This window comes from Syzygium oleosum, unplaced genomic scaffold (assembly GCF_021117445.2).
Source record: "Syzygium oleosum isolate NSW1041296 unplaced genomic scaffold, Sole_v2.1 Sole_v2.06, whole genome shotgun sequence".
NCBI classification, from domain to species: domain Eukaryota; kingdom Viridiplantae; phylum Streptophyta; class Magnoliopsida; order Myrtales; family Myrtaceae; genus Syzygium; species Syzygium oleosum.
The window spans coordinates 839,423-859,371 of NW_026607490.1; the positions used below are offsets into that span (position 1 = coordinate 839,423).

The following is a 19,949-nucleotide window of genomic DNA, read 5'->3' on the forward strand; positions in this document are numbered from 1 at the left end:
AAAAATTGATTCTCAAAATTGTGTCAAGAAACAAGAAGCAATTGTTTTTTACTTCTTGTTTCTCTTCCAAAACTGTTTCTCGGTACAAATTTTTGCAAAAATGTGCCGAGGAACAAAAAGTTTACCAAACGCATTTCTGTTCCCAAACTATTTCTGGGAACAAAAGAACAGAAATTTTCACTATTTGGCACGTTACCAAACGGGCCCTGAAGAGCCAGTGGAGGGGTGTGGTGCAGTGGGAGCGCTCCGCAAGAGGAGGGAGGGGGCAAGCGAGCCTTTTCGGGTGCGACTTGCCGAAGAGCAATCGGCAGTCACGGAGGCGAGCCGAGGTGGAGGTTAGAGAGGAGCGCTATCCGAGACTAGTCGAGGAGGCCATGGAGCAGCGGAGGAATCACGATGTAGGTCTGGGAAGGATAGATGGCAGTCAAACAATCTCCACCCCTTCCAACGTTGCACGCGGTTGGCTCGAGCCACCCCCTCCAACGTTGCTCGCGATCGGCTGCAGCGTCGCTCATCCAGATATGGAGAATCCAAATCTGGCCTCTCCCATTTCAGTCAAGCCATCGTAGAACTCCGTCATTGCTCGTCCAAATCAGGGGCTTGAACGAGGCGTAGCCTAGCCGACCAGCCATAGATGCCTACTAGCCGGTGATGCCGTTGGTCCACGACTGACAAACAGGCGCAAGCCCCTGATTTGGAGTTGATGTGATCTTTGGAAATTATTGAAAAGTTTTTCAATTCCGAGTCATATCAAATACAGTGGACATCTTCTTCCCTCACTTTTGCTTTGTTTTGTTGTTCTTTTCCATAGAAAAAAGTTCTCCGTTAGTCTAATTGTATAATAGACTATCAAAACGATGGTATGATAGAAAACGTGATGAGTTAAATAGCGGTACAATTAGACGGAAAAGAACGGAGGGTAGATTTGAGAATGAAACGAAAATTGATGAGTTTTCTTGAGACAAAAAATAGTTTCGGGGTAGAATTATGAAATGACCTAAAATTTAGGGTTTTTAATGAAATTATGCCGCAAATTAACTTGGTGGAGTCAACCTGAGCCAAATAATGATGCAATACATTCGTGCCTCCATTTGAAATTGTCTAAGAAATCTGTTTCCTCGCCACCGTCTCCAGATCAATCCAAAAACATGCGAACGTAACGGCCAAGACCATACAATTCGCGAGTTGACGAATCTCGACTAGTGCTATAGCTTAATTTTCCGTCCACTATGTAATTAAATAATCAGTGGCTACCTATTTTCTTCCTCGCGTTTATTAACTTTTTAGCCAGAAGACCAAGGGGGTTAGTTAGGTTGGACAAATTTCGTGGAAGTTCTTGGTGAGAATTAGAGAAGCGAGTATGGTGCAAGATGTCAAGAACTATGAGTTAATGTTCTTATTTTCGCCAACGGTAAACACCTTTTTAGGCTAGCAAAACAATGACGCTCATATTGATGATGTATTTTCCTGATTTGTAAAAATAAAAATAAAAACATTAAGCCTTCCGGAATGAGCTTTGTAATTACTATTGACCCTGTACGACCATGTTCCTCATAATACTAGAAGACCAAAAATCATAAAAACTTATAATTATTCATATTCTTGTTACAATATCTCGAATTATAAAACTTTAACGAAGAGACTTCTCAATTAGCTTCTTTTATAAAAAAAAAATGAATTCTCCGTTAATTTAATTGTTAAATGGATTAGTTGATAGATAACGTGGTGAGTTAATGGATCTTTTATCTGGAGACCACTTTGTTATAGTGACACGAGCTTTCCAAAATTAGTATATATAAATTATGGTCAAAGTGATAAGAATTTACTTTAGTGATTCAAAGTCCAAAATTTAAGGGGGAAACTACCAAAAAAGTCATAAATTTATTGCATTTGTGTCAATTTAGTCTTAAACTTTTTAATTTGATCAATTTTCTTTGTTAATTTAGCCAATTGAGTCTTAAACATTTTGACAATTTGCCAATATAGTTCATCCGGTCAATTTTGGCTGGAAATTGCTAACGTGTACTCAGGCCATCCTACGTGACACGGCCGGCACTGACGTGGACAATAAAGAATACGGAGAAAATACAAGCAATAAAAGCAACTCTTGGAAAGAAAAAAGGGATTTCAAAACTAGAGTTTGCCGAAATGTAATTTGGCAACCATGCCCAGCTCGTCTCCCGTATCGAAAGCGTCCCGTAAGTCATGTAATTTGGCTAATTAACCCACGTGCGCTGTCCTTTTATCATTTATTCTTCTTTTGTCTCTCTGGAAATCAACGTCCTCCATCTCGGCAAGATCCAGGCATGGCCTCAAATCTTCGGCGGATCTCCGACTCAACCGACTTGACCCCACTTTACGAGGCGACAAATTCGGGGTTGATATCCATTCATTCACACGTGGAACACCGAAGCTTCATCGCAACTCACCTCCTCCTCCCTTCTCCTGCTCACCTCAATTTCCGACATTCCCATTGTTTCAAACTACGTTTCATTCCGTCGCGTAGACATAGCCTCGCATCGTACGTAGTCCAATGGCTATTTACAATGATTTTGTTTATTGAAATGGCTTTCGCGTAAGACTATTGATCACGTGGACACGAATAACGAACGGCTATATATATAAGCGATTCGCACGATTTATAAATTATATAAAAAAAAAATAACTCGAATTAATCATCCAACCTGTGCTAAGTGTATGGATTCCCTTCCCGAATCATCTAAAGTCATAACTCTTCGAGGCAACGATGGTATCGAATGGACGGAACATCGCGGTTTATAGATGTATGGTTGATAAGCAATAGTTACGCATCATATTCGCTTATGGGTTCGGTATTAAAGAGTGTTATATTTCATTTTATTTTTGGTTGAATGTGTAATGATTAATTTACTTCCGACCCGTATAATTTCGAAACGCTCGAATTATTACATAACGAAGTGAAATTGTCGGTAAGAATACGTAATGCGAAGAAACTGTATGAATTTTTATGGAAAGCGACAGAGACTCGCCGCCACATCACTTTGTCGCAAAACGCAGCTAAAATGACGGCAACCAGCCATTCATGTGAAGCCACGTCAAAATTCTAGGGAAATATTTATAAAAAAAAAAAGAAAGAAAAGAAAGCAAAAAAGACGAAGAGTCACCCAGCTACCTGCCTGCGTTGTGGTGCTTCTAGTGCAATAGAAACCGGTGCAAGTCCGTTTCGCGTTATATAAAAGCCATCATCACCACGCAAAACCAACGAGATCGGTCTCGTTCTCCACGTCTCTCTGTGTGTGCTCTGTCTTGTTGTCTGCGGATCCTCTTCTCTTGTCTCTGCGACAAATTCAGGTTTTGATATCCATCTCTCTTCCCCCTTCCACGAGCAGAAACGGTGAACCATGGACACCGGAGCTTCATCGTAACACACCTCCTCTCTTTCTCCTGCTCACCTCAATTTCCTCGCATTTCCATGTTTCCAGCGCTACGTTCCTTCCTTAACGTCTGCTTTGTTGTTTTTGTTGTCCCTTTCCTTTTTCCTTTGTCGTTTCGGAAAGGTTCGAGACCAGCGAGATGTTGGGGACTTTCCTGGCTTCGACGACGCTGCTGAAGGAGGCGTGGAGGGTGTGCGGCACCGCGAACGCGATGGGGCGCGGTGCCTTCGCGGCGGAGCAAGTCGGGGGCGTGGGGCACGTGGCATTCTCGGGCGTCCAAGAGATGCCGGTGCTCGGTTGGGATCCGAACTACGGCATGCTGGTGCCGCTGGATGTAGCAGGCCATGGGCTGTTCGAGCCGTTGAAATGCCGTTACGACGGCGAGGAGCCGGTCATGGTCCACTCCGGAGTGCTTCACCTCTTCCTTCAATATCATTCGCGCCCCGATTTTCAAAGCCAGGTTAGCAATATACAAGAGTTGAGTTCTAGCTGTGCATGCAATTTAGGCATCGTAGGCAGAACGGGTCCGCTCACTTTTTTATTTCTTTTATCTTGTCATACTCTAATTTTTAACTCGTTCTTAAATTTTTATTTCTTTTATCTTGTAATACTCTAATTTTTAACTCGTTCTTAAAAGTCAAACTCCATGTCTGAAACTAAACATCCACACTCCTAACTCTCTTGAGAATGTGGAGATTCGAACTCCCCATATTTTTCTTCCCATGTGAAAATGGTGGCCACTTGAGCAACCTCCAGTGATTAGGGTCATCTCACTTTAGTTACACGTAAGACTCATCTCATCTAGCAATTCAATTTGATTTCAGAAGTCATACTTTTGGTCCACCCAATAAGTTATGCTTGATTTTAGCGGCCGCCTTAAAGCTTAGAGCTCAACTATTTAATTTATTGTCGTTGACCCATCAAATGCCAAGTTCGCTCGAAAAGTTTGCGTGTGTAGTCGGCTTTCTGCTTTCCCCCCGCTAAATTTTCCACGGATTAGCAAGAGGACAGATTGACAAAATGCAAAATGTTAATATTTTAGCTCCCATTAGCTCAGAGTCGTTTGACTATATGAATATGAATACTAGGCCTAAATAAACTAAAAAAAACCGCACATTATTTATTTATAAAAAGGAAAAGACATTTTCTTGAAATATGATTTCAGGAAAACTATTTTCTTTTATCATGAAATTTTCCTTAAAGCAAACACACTCTTAAAGAATTCATTTTCCTAACTTTAAGCATGCATATTTAATTTGACCGTAAATAGTTTTCACTGATTATTTTCAGCAAACTAAACGCGCGAAAGTCTAAAAAACTAATTCGCAAAAAATTCTTTCACTCAAATAAACATAACGTAAAATGATTCCGCAAGATTAATAAAAATAGGCAATATGCCCAAATTAATGGGCGGGCCTCAACGGACTGGGCCTAGTCCCAAGCCTAAAAATTCTTGTCCAGGCTCGCCGATGCTTACAACATTAAATTATTTAAGGCTTGGACTGTCCGAGGTGGGCTGGGCAAGCTCGAGAAGAGAATCACGTGGGCTTGGCACGAACAGTGTTCGCATTTTGTCATTACATTCTATACACGTGCTAAACATATTTGCTCACTTATCATCATTTGCTGAACATGTTAGTGTTGTTTTAACTTGATTCATAAACAGTTCCGTATGTTTAGCAATTGCAGTACGACCAGTGATTTTCTACCAGATCCTTTCGTGTAACTCTTCTTATTTGACATGATCTGGTTGATTTTCAAGTGAAGTTTTTGAAGCGTTGTAATCGAGATTTTTTCAGGAATTGTTTAACTAGATTTTAGGAAATCTTGAACATGCATGCAGATTGACAGCTTGTTGGAAAACACCAAGTCAATAGTGATCACAGGCCATTCCATAGGAGGATCAATTGCCTTCCTCACAGCTCTTCGGCTCCTCTCCAAGCTCAAATCCATCTTCCCACCCATCTCGGTCTTATGCATTGGTTTCGGCTCTCCTTTCCTTGGCAACAAGTCGCTTTCCCAAGCCATCCTCCAAGAAAGATGGGGCGGCAGCTTCTGCAACATCGTGTCAACGCACGATATAATGCCGAGGTTATCTCTCGACCAATCACTTGTTCCGACTCCCCAGTGGCAGGTCCTCGTAAGATTCTGGTACACATATATGATGGCACCGAACTCTATGAATTTCGCTAACCTCCAATTAACTGAAGAAGACAAAGCTTGGTTATTTTCCTTCGTTGTGGCCAACATGGAGCGCCTGGTGCAAGCAGGGGAAGGTGAGGCAGGGAGGTCGTTTTGGCCATTTGGGAATTACTTGTTTTGTTCAGATGAGGGCGCCATTTGTTTGGACAATGTTGTATCGATCAACAAGATGATGCATTTGATGCTACAGACAGGTTCTCCAAATTGTATCATTGAGGAGCACCTTAAGTATGGGTGGTATGTTGAAAGAGTGACTCATCAGTCTTTGAAGAGAAGCTTCATGGAAGGAGATCTCTCTGAATCAAGCTATGAAGCAAGTCTTTCATTGGCTTTGAACTCCTCAGGGACTTATCGACAGGTAGGAACACGGCACCTAAAATCGTCGAGTGATCGCATTCTGTAAATGTATCGATCTATGTTTTATTCTTGGGTGCAATTCCTCGAGTTTAAAAGTTCTTTGATCCCCAACTTTGCAGGTATTGATTGCACCGATGGCAAAAGATTGCTTAAAGATGACGAGGCCGATGGGGCGCGCACCGAACCTAAATGCCGCCGACTTAGCCATTAGGCTATCCAAAATCACTCCTTATAGGGCGGAGATAGAGTGGTATAAAGCTTGTTGCGATAAGTCCGAAGAGCAAAGAGGATACTATGATTCATTCAAGCATAGGGGGGCCTCAAGGACAGGGTCCCATGTTAACATGAATCGGTACAAGCTTGCGGCCTTTTGGGACAAAGTCATACGCATGATGGACGGGAAAGAGCTCCCACACGATTTGCACAGAAGGTCCAAATGGGTAAACGCGGCACAGTCCTACATGCTTCTTGTGGAGCCATTGGATATCGCGGAGTATTATCGGTCGGGGATGCACCTTAAGAAAGGCCACTACATAAGCAATGGAAGAGAGAGGAGGTACGAAATTTTCGATCAATGGTGGATTGAGAGAGTTGTTACCGAGAAACTGAGCAATAGGAGGACCAGGTATGCAGGCTTGACCCAAGACGCTTGCTTTTGGTCAAGGGTGGAGGAAGCAAAGGAGTGGCTGGACAACATTAGGAGCCAGAGTGACCCTAGACACCTGGCTTTTCTTTGGGATAGACTCGATAAGTTTGAAACTTATGCAATCAAGTTGGTTGAAGGAAAAGAGGTGTCTGCTGATGTAGTGGCTAAGAATTCAAGCTTTAGACTGTGGTTAGGAGAATGGAGAATATCGAAATCACAGATTTATTCCCTTATCAGTATCGATTGTACATCAAAAGGGATAGAGGAATGTACAATTGACATGGGATCGAGCTCCCCCGCGAGCCGACAAGGGGCCGTCCCCTTCGGATCTGGAAGCTCGGCCTCCATGGCCATGGAGGAGCCACCGCCTCGAGATCTAGAGAATCGACACCTCCATGGCCACAGGACTTGGTGGCGAGGCTGATATCTCGGTAAACATATGTTGCGATCTAATGTGAAGCCAACAAATGGGACATGTGGGAGACAGAAAATTTAAATCTGAGATAGAGGACCAGCACCCTTAAAGTTGCCCAGCCAGCAATAAACTTCTCATTTCTCAGTTTGTGTCAGAATTAGTTCCATAGCTTCCCTTTTCCGACAAGGATTTAATTTGGATCCCGCATATGTTTCTTTGACTTTGTACACCACTCGACTGGGGATTAATTCGTCAATCTAGTGTTATCTTACAATAGAGCAAGATTTCCTGTGGTGCCGGGGACTGAGGTGGGTTATAAGTATGTCAAGCCCTGGCAGACAACAATCTTTTATGTGCGGATTATCATGCTGACGAAAAAACTTGATATGATGCACCGGGGATGATATTCTGCAGTTACATCACCTCTCAAGCTTTCTCACCGATCGACCAAAGATGCATCAGGGACTGCTGAGTGAAGTGAAGACAGGAGATCTAGTTCTGCGCTTTGAACAAATTTGAGCTTTCATGCTTTTTTGGAATGTTAACTAAGTGTTTATGTCTTGCACTGGTACGAATGCTCATGACATATGCCTGAGGCAGAACACGATAGAATTTTTTTCAAATCATTCTAGGGGCAACCAATTGACTATAGCGAAGCATCGGATACAAGAGCATTGGACCATACCTTTCCGTTCTGTGCATCGATGTTCCTAACTGGTCCCTTAAACCACCTCCGGGCATCAAACACCCACCAAAGCATTATCATACCTAAACCCACACCCTAAGCAACCGGTGCATAGTTGAATGTGTCCCAAGTAATGGGATACAGAGTCGGCAGAAGAAACACTGAGCAGGTATAACACATCCACAGAAATGCTATCAAACAGATCGGTCTACTTGCCTTGCCCAAGTAAAATGGCCCGGGCTTGAAATTCTTCTCTTCCATGACCATCCTCACGAATATCGGGACTGCGTATCCTCCGACCCATCCTATCGTGCATATGGAAGTTATGGCAGTGAAGACTACATTCACTTTCAATATTGAAATTCCAAGTTGAACGCAGATGGCCGCGCAGAGCCACACTGCTTTAGATGGGACTTTGTGCTTCGGATGCACTTTTTGCCATATCAATGAAAATGTGATGCCCATGTCTCTTGACAACGCATATACCTGAAGAGAACCGTGGTGAACAGGTTATGTATCGATAGACAGAGTACCTGAAACTTTTCGGATGGTGAAGCATAACAAAGGAAAAGAGGAATAGATACCGACCATTCTTGCTGCAATGGTAGTGATGGAAAGCCCACCAAAAAAGAATGAACCCCATGTAATGAATAGCAAGAAGATTGCGCCAGTAGCACTGTGATACCTCCCATGGAATGCATCATAGAGTATTTGAGCTGGAACGAACACACCCGCCATCTCCTTGGTAGGATCATAAGTTGGAGTAACTTAGAAATCCACGAGAGGTAAAATTGCGTGTTCTGTCTTATGAAGCTGCAAATTTTTTCCTCATTCAACTTGCTACTTCATTACTTCTAACAAAGAAATATTTTCACTTAATAAGTAGATATGAAGAGTTTGTTATCTGAATGCTAAAAGTAAGAGGCAATATATAGGCCCATCCAAACACTGAAATGATCCCTATACTGGTAAGAATCGCAATGGGAGCGTTCTTGTCAGCGCCTTTAGTTTCTTCAGTTAGATGCGCAGCTGCATCATACCCGTAAAGTGCATACTGACTGACAAGAAAAGCTAGAATTACCACATAACGTTTGCTCGATATCCCAGTTGTTTCGGCCATTTCGAAATGGCTAAACACAAAAGACGCAGACTGTGTAGTCAGTGCTACGAGCAGAAGCATTATAACTATGACAATTCCACGGATCAACTAAAGGAAAAGGAAATGCAGCTTTGATTAGTAATTGAAATAATCTCATAGGTCACTTATTTTGGTCCACACAGACTATTGATACATTAAGTTTCTGATAGTAATAGAAAGTCCAACCCAAAAGCTTAAGCTGTTAGATGAATGTGTGATTTAATATTTAATTACTCTAACACTCCCCCTCACGCATAGGCTGGACTTTGGCCTAAGCCTAGACATGGAAATATATAATTGAGGAGGCAAATAGGGGCCTGGAAAGATTTGAACTCAAGACCTCCTGCTCTGATACCATGATAGAAATTCCAACCCAAAAGCTTAAGTTATTAGATGAAGGCGTAGTTTAATATTTAATTACTCTAACACATAGAAAATGCTTGAGTTTTTTAATATACCTGCCACCACATAGAGATTATTTCGATGAAGGCAATTACTTCAAGCGCGAATGTGTTGAGGACTGCCCATATGAAAGTAAGACCCATGTACACGCATAAGAACAACCACTTTGGCGCAAGGTAGCCACCATCTTTGTTTGTGCCAGTGCACAATAATATGATACTCTGAAGGGTTTGTGATCCTGCATATGCCTTCCGAAACCACTCATGGGATCAATTCACTCACCAAGCTTTGATAGATACTTCGAAGAAGTAATGCAACATGAAACAGAACAAGAAGCAAACAGAATACGGAATCTGCCTGAGTACCAATGCCAGCAACGAGGCCTATGGCTTCAAACAAAGCGCAACAGCATGAAGCAAATGGGCCCCACGTGGGGCCAGCGAGATGGGCAACCCAAAAATAAAGGGAACCGGTCATCTGTTAAAAGTTCACAAAGATAAGATCATTAAATATCTCAGAAAAGCATGAACTTCTTTTTTGAAAGAAACCCTCCAAATAGCATAAGTAAAACCTATATCAAGGAAAATGAAGCATTTAGTACTTTGGAGGACTTTGTTCCCAACTTCCTTTAAATTCTGTTGGAAAACGGACCAGCAACTAAGTTTCGACAAAATGGTTTTACATGCACCACTTTCCCTTCTATAAAGTGTTCTTGTTAGTCTTCTTGGGCCAGTTCTGCTATCGTCTCTTGAAACAGAAGAACAAAGAATTTCCATAAGGTTCAAATTTGCCAAACATTTCAGCTAAGGAAAGAGCTTTGCAGTTTGCAATTTCACCAGCATAACTTCCTGTATCCTTTCCGTTTGTTTTTCAAAATTCATGTAAGATGTTATGACTAGAGGAGTCCATTTTAGACCCAAAACAGATTCCTTCTTTTACACAAGATAAATCATTATGTTCAGATAAACAATCTTTTTTGTTAAGAGTAATGACACCACCTGCATAACTTTCAAACAAGTTCTTAAGAGTCAAAAGGTACTAAATGCACAATCAAACTATCCTAAGTTAACACCAAGCACTTCAAAGATAATACTGGATTGACAAACAAATATGACAAAAAATGAAAAGGAGAACAAGTGACGCGGAACAAACCGGGATAGAAGAGCAGATTTCAGCCATTGCGATCCCAACAAACCAAGTGAAGAATGAAACCACAACCCATTCCCAACCAAGCTTGCAGGTCCTGCATACAAAAGGCTTGATCCATACAGAGGAGTGATCCCAGTGAAGAGTGTCATCGTCGAAAATGATATTGCAAGAGTCTTGAATAGAGTCCGCCACCAAAAAAAATATATATATATGAGAGAAAGCAATTTTTTATACAATTGAAGCGTGGAAAAAGAGAGGGGAAATATGCTAAAAATTGAAGTTACCATCTCTCTTCTGAGCTCTTGCTTGTAGCCCAGTTCATTCAACCGCTTCTCTACAGTGTCCATTTCTACGAATTGGTTCTTGCCCTCTGCTGCTTCATTTTTTAAGCCCCATGTTGGATCAAAAGATTTATCACCTTGTTCTTGTGTTCAAGATGATCTTCAAATTGTCATAAACCAAATTTGCAGAGAGACCAAGAGCAGAGAGAGAGAGAGAGAGAGAGAGAGAGAGAGAGAGAGAGAGAGAGAGAGAAGCATTGACTCATGCAGATTCTCCAGAATATATAGACATGGACCATCATGTTCTGGTGATGTATTTACCGACACGTACAATTCCAAAATCGAAATTAAAGAAAAGGGTGGTGTTATAATATATTTAATCTTTTTCCAATGTTTGACTTGCGGCCAGTTGGTTGCATCAAATCTAAGACTGAGAGTAAGAAGTCAAACTAATTCAAGCTCACATTATTCAACCGAAAAGAAATATCCAAGCTTTTACAATTGAAGATTGTTATACATACATGCTGTCTGTGTATGTAAAGCTGGAAGTTGATTGGAAACAGAGCCAATGTGAAGAGCTTTATTATAAGCATGCTTGCATGCTTTTCTTTTTATTTTCCCTTTCTGGTTTGAAATAGTATAGTTCAGATTGGATGCACGAAGCCGAGTTGTTCTTGACCGTCAAATTAAGTCGAATTCAGCTACATTCTATTTTCTACGTTCACACTTCACATCTAAACATGCAGAACAAAACACAATGAAGCGAAAGCTAATGAACTCAGATAAAAAGTTCTGGATGCACGAAGCCAGTTGTTTTAGGTGGAATTATTCTTTACAAAAATGAAAATAAAAAGAGGAAATTCTTGTTTCTCCCTTTCCCTTTCGGTGGTTTAGAGGAAAACTCTTATGTCTCCATGCAAATTGGACAAAACTACGACGGGAAGTCGCTTTTGCATAGAAGATAAATCTCAAAGCACCCCCTTAGAAGATTCACAAAGGGACATTGCCTTGGTTCGTTTTAATTCTTTAGGGGAAAAAAAAAGTACCCAAGATGCCTCCATAATTCATGCTTGAATCAGCATTTATCCGGGTCCGAGTGCATCGGCTTCTTTTCCAGGAATTACAGTTTCCCTTGAACCCGAAACTCAAATATTGTTAGGAGCCCCCGAGAATGAGCGAACTTGGGAAGATGAAACTAAATGAGCGTTGCCAGGCAGATAATTGAGAATGAGCACAGCGAGAACGCCATACTAGGTGTGGTAAAAGCATTGCCTAATTAGTGATTACTAATCATCGATAGGAGAACACTTACATTTTTTATACAAATGGTTAATAAACAATAGAATTCGCTTCTCATAATATGTTATAACTTACCTTTTTCATTTGAAAAGTTTCGAAACAAATATGAGAAGTACCTCTCTTCTCTAACAAATTAATGACGTTCACACAATAAAGAATCTGAGAAATCTCACGTAAGAAATTCTTATAAGTATGTGGAAACGCAAGAATGATATAACGCCGCACAGAGGCTGTTTACAAAAAGCAGCTCACCTTTTACTTCGCCTAAGAATGTAAAGAATGATACCATTGGCTTCCTTGAATGCATTGCCAGAGTCATTGAACAGGTGAGCTTTGCCACCTCAAACACAAGTTTAACTTGCAAGATAAGGTGCTCAAAAGATATGTTGTTTACTCCTCTCCACAAGACAAAAATGCCCAAAAAAGAATCTTGAAATGCTCTCACTGATGCTGAGATTGAAACGACGAAGTTTCGCGGTCAAGTAGCATTTTAAAATGGACGGAAAAGGTGCCGGATGATTGTAGTAAGTACCTTATGTTGCACAGCGCGTAGATGCGCAAGGAATGACACAGAAGAATGTGATTGTCTGCATGTTTTTAAGCTAACATATTACAAATTCTGCAATAGTTTTTTGGATCAAAGAGGTCACGAGTTCAATCTCTCTGCCACAGTCCAAGCACAAACCATCCAGAGTTTTCTCCTTCCGTTAGATCAACACCTATTCAACCGAATCAATTCAGTAGTGCATTACCTCAGGCGTCAGTGACCGTGTTCGGAGCGACATAGAGGAAATAGTCATGTCGTGATGGACTGACATGCTCATGTGCCCGGAACAGCATCAAAAGAATGGAGAACTTCCTCCAACATCATCCTTCTTTGAGGTCACAAACGCAGCCGAAAAGATCCTTTTCATCTCTCCCCTGGTGCTGTCCTCTTTGTACTCAAACTTGTAAACTTGCAAGCCTCCCTGGCCCGATCTCTCCACCACTCCAATCACTTCAGCGTCTTTCGTACTTTCCTGTTTGGAAAAAAACGGTGTTGAGCAAATGGAAGCTTCAAGCCAAAGCCAAAACTATCAACATATCACTTATAGGTTTACAGACAGAGCCTAAAGACCTGAATCAAGCCAATTTTGACTAATTAAATCATCATCTTAAAATATGATAGAGGAATGAAAGTCATGTGAAACATGGTTGAATGCATTTTACATATGCAATTATATGATTAAGCGATAACTATAACTACACCAACACGTCTGATAATAGAACACTGAATGCAGCTGAACCAAAGTTTTAGTTCAGTTTTCCTCTTAAATTATTTGGATTTTAGATCTGGTCAAATATCGCAATTAACGGATCATGTCGGGTCAATATTTGGGGTAACATGCAGCTAAATTGAACTGTGACTGTGAGCAACCACGCCTCATAAGGCAGTCAATATTGAAGAGGAGCATCTATCATTCGCCATTATCTCTACAGCCCAGAATTATCTCTCTCTCGCTCATCATGTCGATCATCTCTTATGCACTATATAGACCATTGAGTTTGAATTATTTACTCACAAACGAGTTCATCCATCTTGATTTAGATATGAAGCTGACATTTCCAGCCTTTTGAGTAAGAAATTCATACTGTTGCCATCTATACGATAGAATAATTATTTAGGAAACTTAAAAAATCTACTGCAGAAAGATACTTCACTTTAATGTTTCCTCTTAATGAGACAGCTCCAAGCACAATATCTACACAAATCTTCTCAGCAATTCTACCAAGAACCAAATTATCTACCACAATAGTCCATCACCTGAAAACATAAGAGGCTTCGGACGCCGTACATTTAAGACATACCCCATTTAGAACGAAGCAAGCAATTAAACAAAAGCACCTACTTTGCGCCTTTCGGCTTGTATGAGCTTTGTCCGCAACAAACTGAGGACTCCCAAATTCGCCGAGGCTTGCAAGACGAACTGGACTCACCACCACTCCCACATTGTTGCCCAACTTGTTTGGCTCCTCAAACAGCACAGTCGCTCCTGCTTTATCCACCTTCAACCCCAACAAAAGAGCAACCTCAATTTTACTCGAACAATACTTGGACAGTCAGATCACTTTTGCAAGTCTGATATTCTTAATACATTGTGCACTGTACATATAAACGTGCACCTCAATCCAAGAAGAAGGTTTGAGGGAGTGAAGCCCTCCTTGGAGTCTGAGTACCTCCCCAGCTCCATTTCTTGAGGCAACGTCGCCACCGACGCGCTCGAGCCATACCCATTTAGCAAGATTGCAAGAATCGACAGGCTCGCCTCCCTCTTGCTCAAACGAAGAGATGGCAAGAATGTTGGTAAAAAATATGCTCCTTCGAATTGTAGAAGAAAACTTCAAATGAGATTAACAACGAAGTCAGACTTTAAGGCGTGATATTACTTTCTTTAATGAATTATTTGCCCCAAGAAGTTGATAATGGTCACTGGTAAATTTCCTCCGGGATGCAACAAAGTCTCGATTGAGAATACCGAATAGCAATTTCGGTATATCGCCAGGATCTCTCTAGGAAAACAATTAGAAAGAAAGGTTGCAGTTTTCGAAACGAAAAAGTGTCTAAAAATCCGAATGAAGAGACTTAATATTCAACCATATAAAAACTGACTCACTAATCACACCCTTTTAAACAAAGGCGTCCCTTCATAAAAAAGATGTATAGTGAATTGGTACGAAATCAAAACTCATGTTGAAAAAGGATATATGAAAATTCGGAATAAAATAATAATAAAATAAAAGAATAATATTTTTTAATTATTATTATTTTTTAATCATTTTTATTAATCAGAATTTTATAAATTCTGAAAAATAATCTTTAAACAAATACAACCTTTCAACGTTGAAGGAGTTATGTCCGAAAAGACATAACCTTCCAAAGGTGAAGTAGTTATGTCCGAAGGAACACAATTCTTCCAAAGGTTGTAAGAGTGCCTAATAACCGTTAGGCTAAATAATAAATTTCGAAATTAATTAATAAAAAAATAACTGTAACTCTATTGCGAATAGTCACACTATTTCAGTAGGATAAAATCGTTATTTTATAATAATAAATTCGAAATTTAATAATTAAAAAATAGTAAACGAGGATTAGTGTTAATTATCATCAGCGAGCGTGCGGGTGCGCGATTTTGGCGCACCCGCACGCGGGTATTGAGAAGTCTAGTCCACACCCCATTGTGTTCACTTTAACAAGGAATAAGACACTCACACATATAAAGTGGCCCACCTTCTCAAAACTTTCCTATGTGGGACAAAGGAAAAAACACTATTTTGTTTGTTTTACAAACAAACAACAAACAATCCCCCACTTTGTTTGTAAAACAAAATACCAACTAAGATTATAAAAAGAATACAGCCATAATTTCCATGAGATTAATATACATACATAAAGGTCTCTTTCGAGTTAAACCTTCATTTAGTGCAAGCACATCAAAACTCTATAAAAGTGACAAGTAGCTATACTTTAAACTTGTATTCTATGTAATAGAATCGAACAAATCACACATATACTAACCTCTTGTTTCAGCGAGAAGTTCCATATTACTCAGCACTATTATGGCCCTGTGCTTGTACCTGTTTCATGAGCTCTTTAAAAATCAACCCCAACTTTCGTAAGAAGCGGCACCACTTCTAAGCTCATATAGGTGAAGTATCTTTCATGTGCTTCTGTTACTAATAACACATTTGAACCATACTTCATTAAGAATTTAATTCAACCTACAAACATAACAGACGATACTGACTTCTTATGTCCGGGCTCATGTCAGTATCAAACAATCACTTCAGTAACTTGATTTTACCCATTAAACCTTATAACTAGTGATGTTCTAGTATAAGATCGGGTTAGCATTACTGGTAATTTTGATTAAAGGGTTTCAGCCCCATTTCTTTCGAGGTCGTAGTTACTATCTCTTTTGGTAAAGCCTTTGTAAAAGGATCAGCTAAATTATTACTTGACCTCACGTAGACAATTGTTATGGTACTATCCTGAATCAATTGTCTCACGTACTCGTGTCTTAGACTAATATGTCTAGACTTATCATTATCAGTGTTACTATAAGCTCTTGCCAAAGTAATCTGACTATCACAATGAACAGAAATAGGAAGCATATGACTAGGCCATAATTGGATATCCAACAACAAATTCCTAATCCATTCAGCCTCTTTTCCAGTTGCTGCTAAAGCAACATATTCGGATTCCATTGTCGAGTGAGTTATGCATGTCTGTTTTTTGCTCGCCCAAAATACAGCACACCCACCTAAAGTGAAAATCCATCCAGAAGTGGAATGTTGATCACCTACACTTGAAATCTAACTAGCATCGGCGTATCCGTTTAGTACAGCCGGATAATTATTATAGAACAATCCCAAATTTTTAGTTCTCTTGAGATAACCAAAAATTCTGGCAATAGCCTTCCAATGTTCTATATTTGGATTACTAGTATATCTACTCAACTTACACACCGAATAAGCAATATCAGGTCTAGTACAATGCATCGCATACATTAAAGACCCTATAGCACTCGCATATTCAAGTTGTGCTACCGCTCTACCAGTATTATAATTCAATTTAATACTGCTATCAAAGGAAGTACTCATTTCTTTGAAATCAAGATGACTAGATTTATTTAATATTTTGTTAATGTAATCACATTGGCTCAAAGAATAACCCCAACTATGCCTTTTTAACTTTAATACCTAAGATAGTATATACTTCAGCCAAATCTTTCATTTTAAACATGGAAGTTAGATAATTCTTAGTCTCAATGATTCTAGTCATATTTGTTCCAAAAATAAGCATATCATCAACATATAAACACACTAAAACACCATAGTCTTTAGTGAATTTCGAGTATATACACTTATCAGCACTATTGTGTTTGAAACCACTAGACAATATGACTGAATCAAATTTCTCATGCCACTGCTTAGGTGCTTGCTTAAGCCCATAAAGAGATTTAATTAATTTATATACTTTCCTTTCATTTTCAGGTAGAACAAAACCGTCTGGTTGTTCCATGTAAATTTCCTCATTTAAATCTCCATTCAAGAAAGCAGTCTTGACATCCATTTGATGAACACAAAGAACATAAATGGAAGCTAGAGCAAAAAGAATTCAAATAGAAGTTATATGTGCTGTAGGAGCAAACGTAGCAAAATAATATATTCCTTCCTTTTGTCTATACCCCTTGGCTACTAGTCTAGCCTTGAAAGCTTGGATAGAGCCATTGGAATGACAATTTCTCCTGAAAACCCATTTGTTCCCAATAGGTTTAGATCCTTTTGGTAAGTCTACTAATACCCAGGTATTATTGGACATAATTGAGTCCATTTCGGCATTTATAGCTTCTTTCCAAAAATAAGCATCTCTAGAAGACATAGCATCACTAAAACATTTAGGATCGTCTTCTAAATTTAATACTAAAGGGTATTTATTTACCACGTTATTATCTCCGTCTCCTTCAACAAGGAAAACATGAGTAATAAAATCTAAACCAAAATCCTTCGATTTTCATGCTCTAGTGCTTCTCCTCAATTCAGTCATGTCTCTAGAATCATTTGTTTCTTTCTCATGAGAATTTACTTGAGTTTCTATAGGTTTTGAATTATTTTCAATAATTTCAGAACCCGCAAAACATTTATTCTCAAAGAATTCAACATCTCTTGATTCCACAATACATTGGACTTTAAATCAAGAAGTCTATAAGCTTTACTGTTTTTGGCATATCCAATGAAAACACATTTGATAGCTCTAGGACCAAGTTTCGTCCTCTTGGGGTTTGATACTCGGTAATATGCCAAGCACCCCCACACTTTAAGGTACAATATATTCTGTTGTCTACCTTTCCATAATTCATAAGGGCTCATGTTATTTCTCTTAGATGGTATTCTATTATGAATATAATATGCAGTATGCAATGCTTCTACCCAAAGATTAATTGGTAGCTTTGAATTCAAAAACATACAATTAACCATTTCTTCAAGGGATCGATTTTTCCTTTCAACCATACCATTTTGTTGTGGAGTGTATGGTGCGGAAACTTGATGAATAATACCATGTTCTTCACAAAATGAAGGAAATTCATTTAAGAAATATTATCCACCTCTGTCTGAACGTAGAACTTTAATTTTCCTTTCTAATTGATTTTCTACTTCAACCTTATATTTCTTAAACATGGTAAAAGCTTCATCCTTCGACCTCATGAGATAAATATATAGATACCTACTGCAATCATTCACAAAGGTAATGAAATACCCTTTACCACCACGAGTTAACATGCCATTGAATTCGCATATATCACTATGCACCAAATCCAACAAATTCGAATTTCTATTAACACCAGAAAATGATTTCTTTATGAGTTTAAACTTAGCACATATTTCACATTTGTCTAATTCGCCATTGAAATTAATCAAGTCTAATTTTTTCATATTCTTTAAATAGCGAAAATTTATATGTGCTAATCTACTATGCCATAAAGAAGCAGACTCAACAGTATAAGCAGAAGATACGATAGTATTATTGATACTTAGTTGATACAAGCCATCATTGGCATAATCCTCAACCACAAACATCTCGTTCTTTGACAGGATACCCTTGTCGGATTCAAACAAAATCTGAAACCCCATCTTACAAAGTAAATCAATTGAAACTAGGTTATTCCTAATTTCGGGTACATATAACACATTAAGAAGGGTAATCTTCTTTCCAGAAGTAAGGTCAAGTTCCACCGTGCCTTTGCCAGCAACCTTTGCAAGAGCCTTGTTCGCCATTAGGACCTCTCGAACATTTGTGTCGACAGTCTCTTCAAATTGCTTAAACATATATTTGTCCTTGCACACATGGACCTTAGCCCCGGAGTCTAACCACCAACTGGATTGGACAGAAGCAGAATTGATTTCAAAAACCATGGCCACCTTATCATTGATTTAAGAAATTCTCAAATTTGAAAACTTGATTGAAATCATGGCCACAAAGTTCTCTTCAACCAAATTCGCATATGCCTTCACTGTCGGAATGTTCTTGTCCTTGAACATGATCATCTTATGGTGCTTGCACTCCTTAGCATAGTGTCACTGTTTACCACAGACAAAACAAGAACCCTTCTTCTTCTTATGTGTTTTTTTAAATTTCGGCCCCTTTTTTTCCTTGCAATTCAGGCGGTTTTTGGATTGAAATCCATTACCCTCCACAGCATTCACCTTGGTATCAAACAAAACAGAATTGTCACGCACACGTGACTCTTCCTCAATTCGAAGATGTTTCTGAATTTGCTCCAAGGATATGTCCTCTGACTTATGCATAAGCCTTTTTCCATAGTCTTTCCAACTTGGAGGCAATTTTGCAATAATTGCTCCAACTTGAAAAGCTTTTGGAATTTTGATTTTCAGGGCACAAATTTTGTTGACCAGTACTTGCAGTTCATGGACTTGCTCCAACAAAGGTTTAGTATCAAAAAACTTAAAATCAAAGTACTTAGCGATCAAACACTTATTGGTACCCTACTCCTATGCTTTGTACTTGAATTCAAGCACGTTCCAAATTTCTCTAGCCGACTTTATTTCAGTGAATAAGTCGTAAAGTCGATCGGACAGTGTTTTCAGAATATGTCCACGACATAAGCAATTTATCCTCCTCACATTTCTTCTTTTCCTTGTTAACACATTCCGTGGCTTCTGCACTCGGCTGGCCTCCTTCAGTAGTAGGTTTCGGATCCTCTATAGGCTTCAGGTTAGGATCCATAATATAGTATATCTTCAATGGAGTGAGTAGGAGCATCATCTTGTCCCTCCAACGAGCAAAGTTGTTCCCATTGAACCGGTCTAGTTTCACCATGTCTTCGTTCATGACCTTGATTGTCTCTGACTCCATTGTTGAATGAATAATTCCTTAAAATTGTTGGTAAAAAATATGCTCCT

General features: G+C 39.5%; 1 protein-coding gene and 2 pseudogenes across 1 annotated transcript; 2 read left to right on the forward strand and 1 right to left on the reverse strand.

The window, feature by feature from the left end:
* LOC115669385 (uncharacterized) overlaps window positions 1–19,949 on the forward strand; it is a 35,828-nt pseudogene that overhangs the window by 4,939 nt on the left and 10,940 nt on the right.
* On the forward strand, window positions 3,319–7,311 carry LOC115661806 (lipase-like PAD4). Its single transcript, XM_030584010.2, has 4 exons — window positions 3,319–3,400; window positions 3,537–3,873; window positions 5,257–5,973; window positions 6,092–7,311. Exons 1-4 carry the CDS (start codon window positions 3,381–3,383, stop codon window positions 7,040–7,042), a joined length of 2,025 nt encoding a protein of 674 aa, XP_030439870.2. The 5' UTR covers window positions 3,319–3,380; the 3' UTR covers window positions 7,043–7,311.
* On the reverse strand, window positions 7,617–10,926 carry LOC130138392 (amino-acid permease BAT1 homolog; annotated as a pseudogene).

Bases quoted from the DNA above. Each gene is read 5' to 3' on its own strand.
- LOC115661806 (XM_030584010.2), top strand. From the start codon at position 3,381: ATGGACACCGGAGCTTCATC. The intron at 3,874-5,256 runs GTTAGCAATATA...ACATGCATGCAG, and splicing joins GCCCCGATTTTCAAAGCCAG to ATTGACAGCTTGTTGGAAAA. The intron at 5,974-6,091 runs GTAGGAACACGG...CCAACTTTGCAG, and splicing joins CCTCAGGGACTTATCGACAG to GTATTGATTGCACCGATGGC.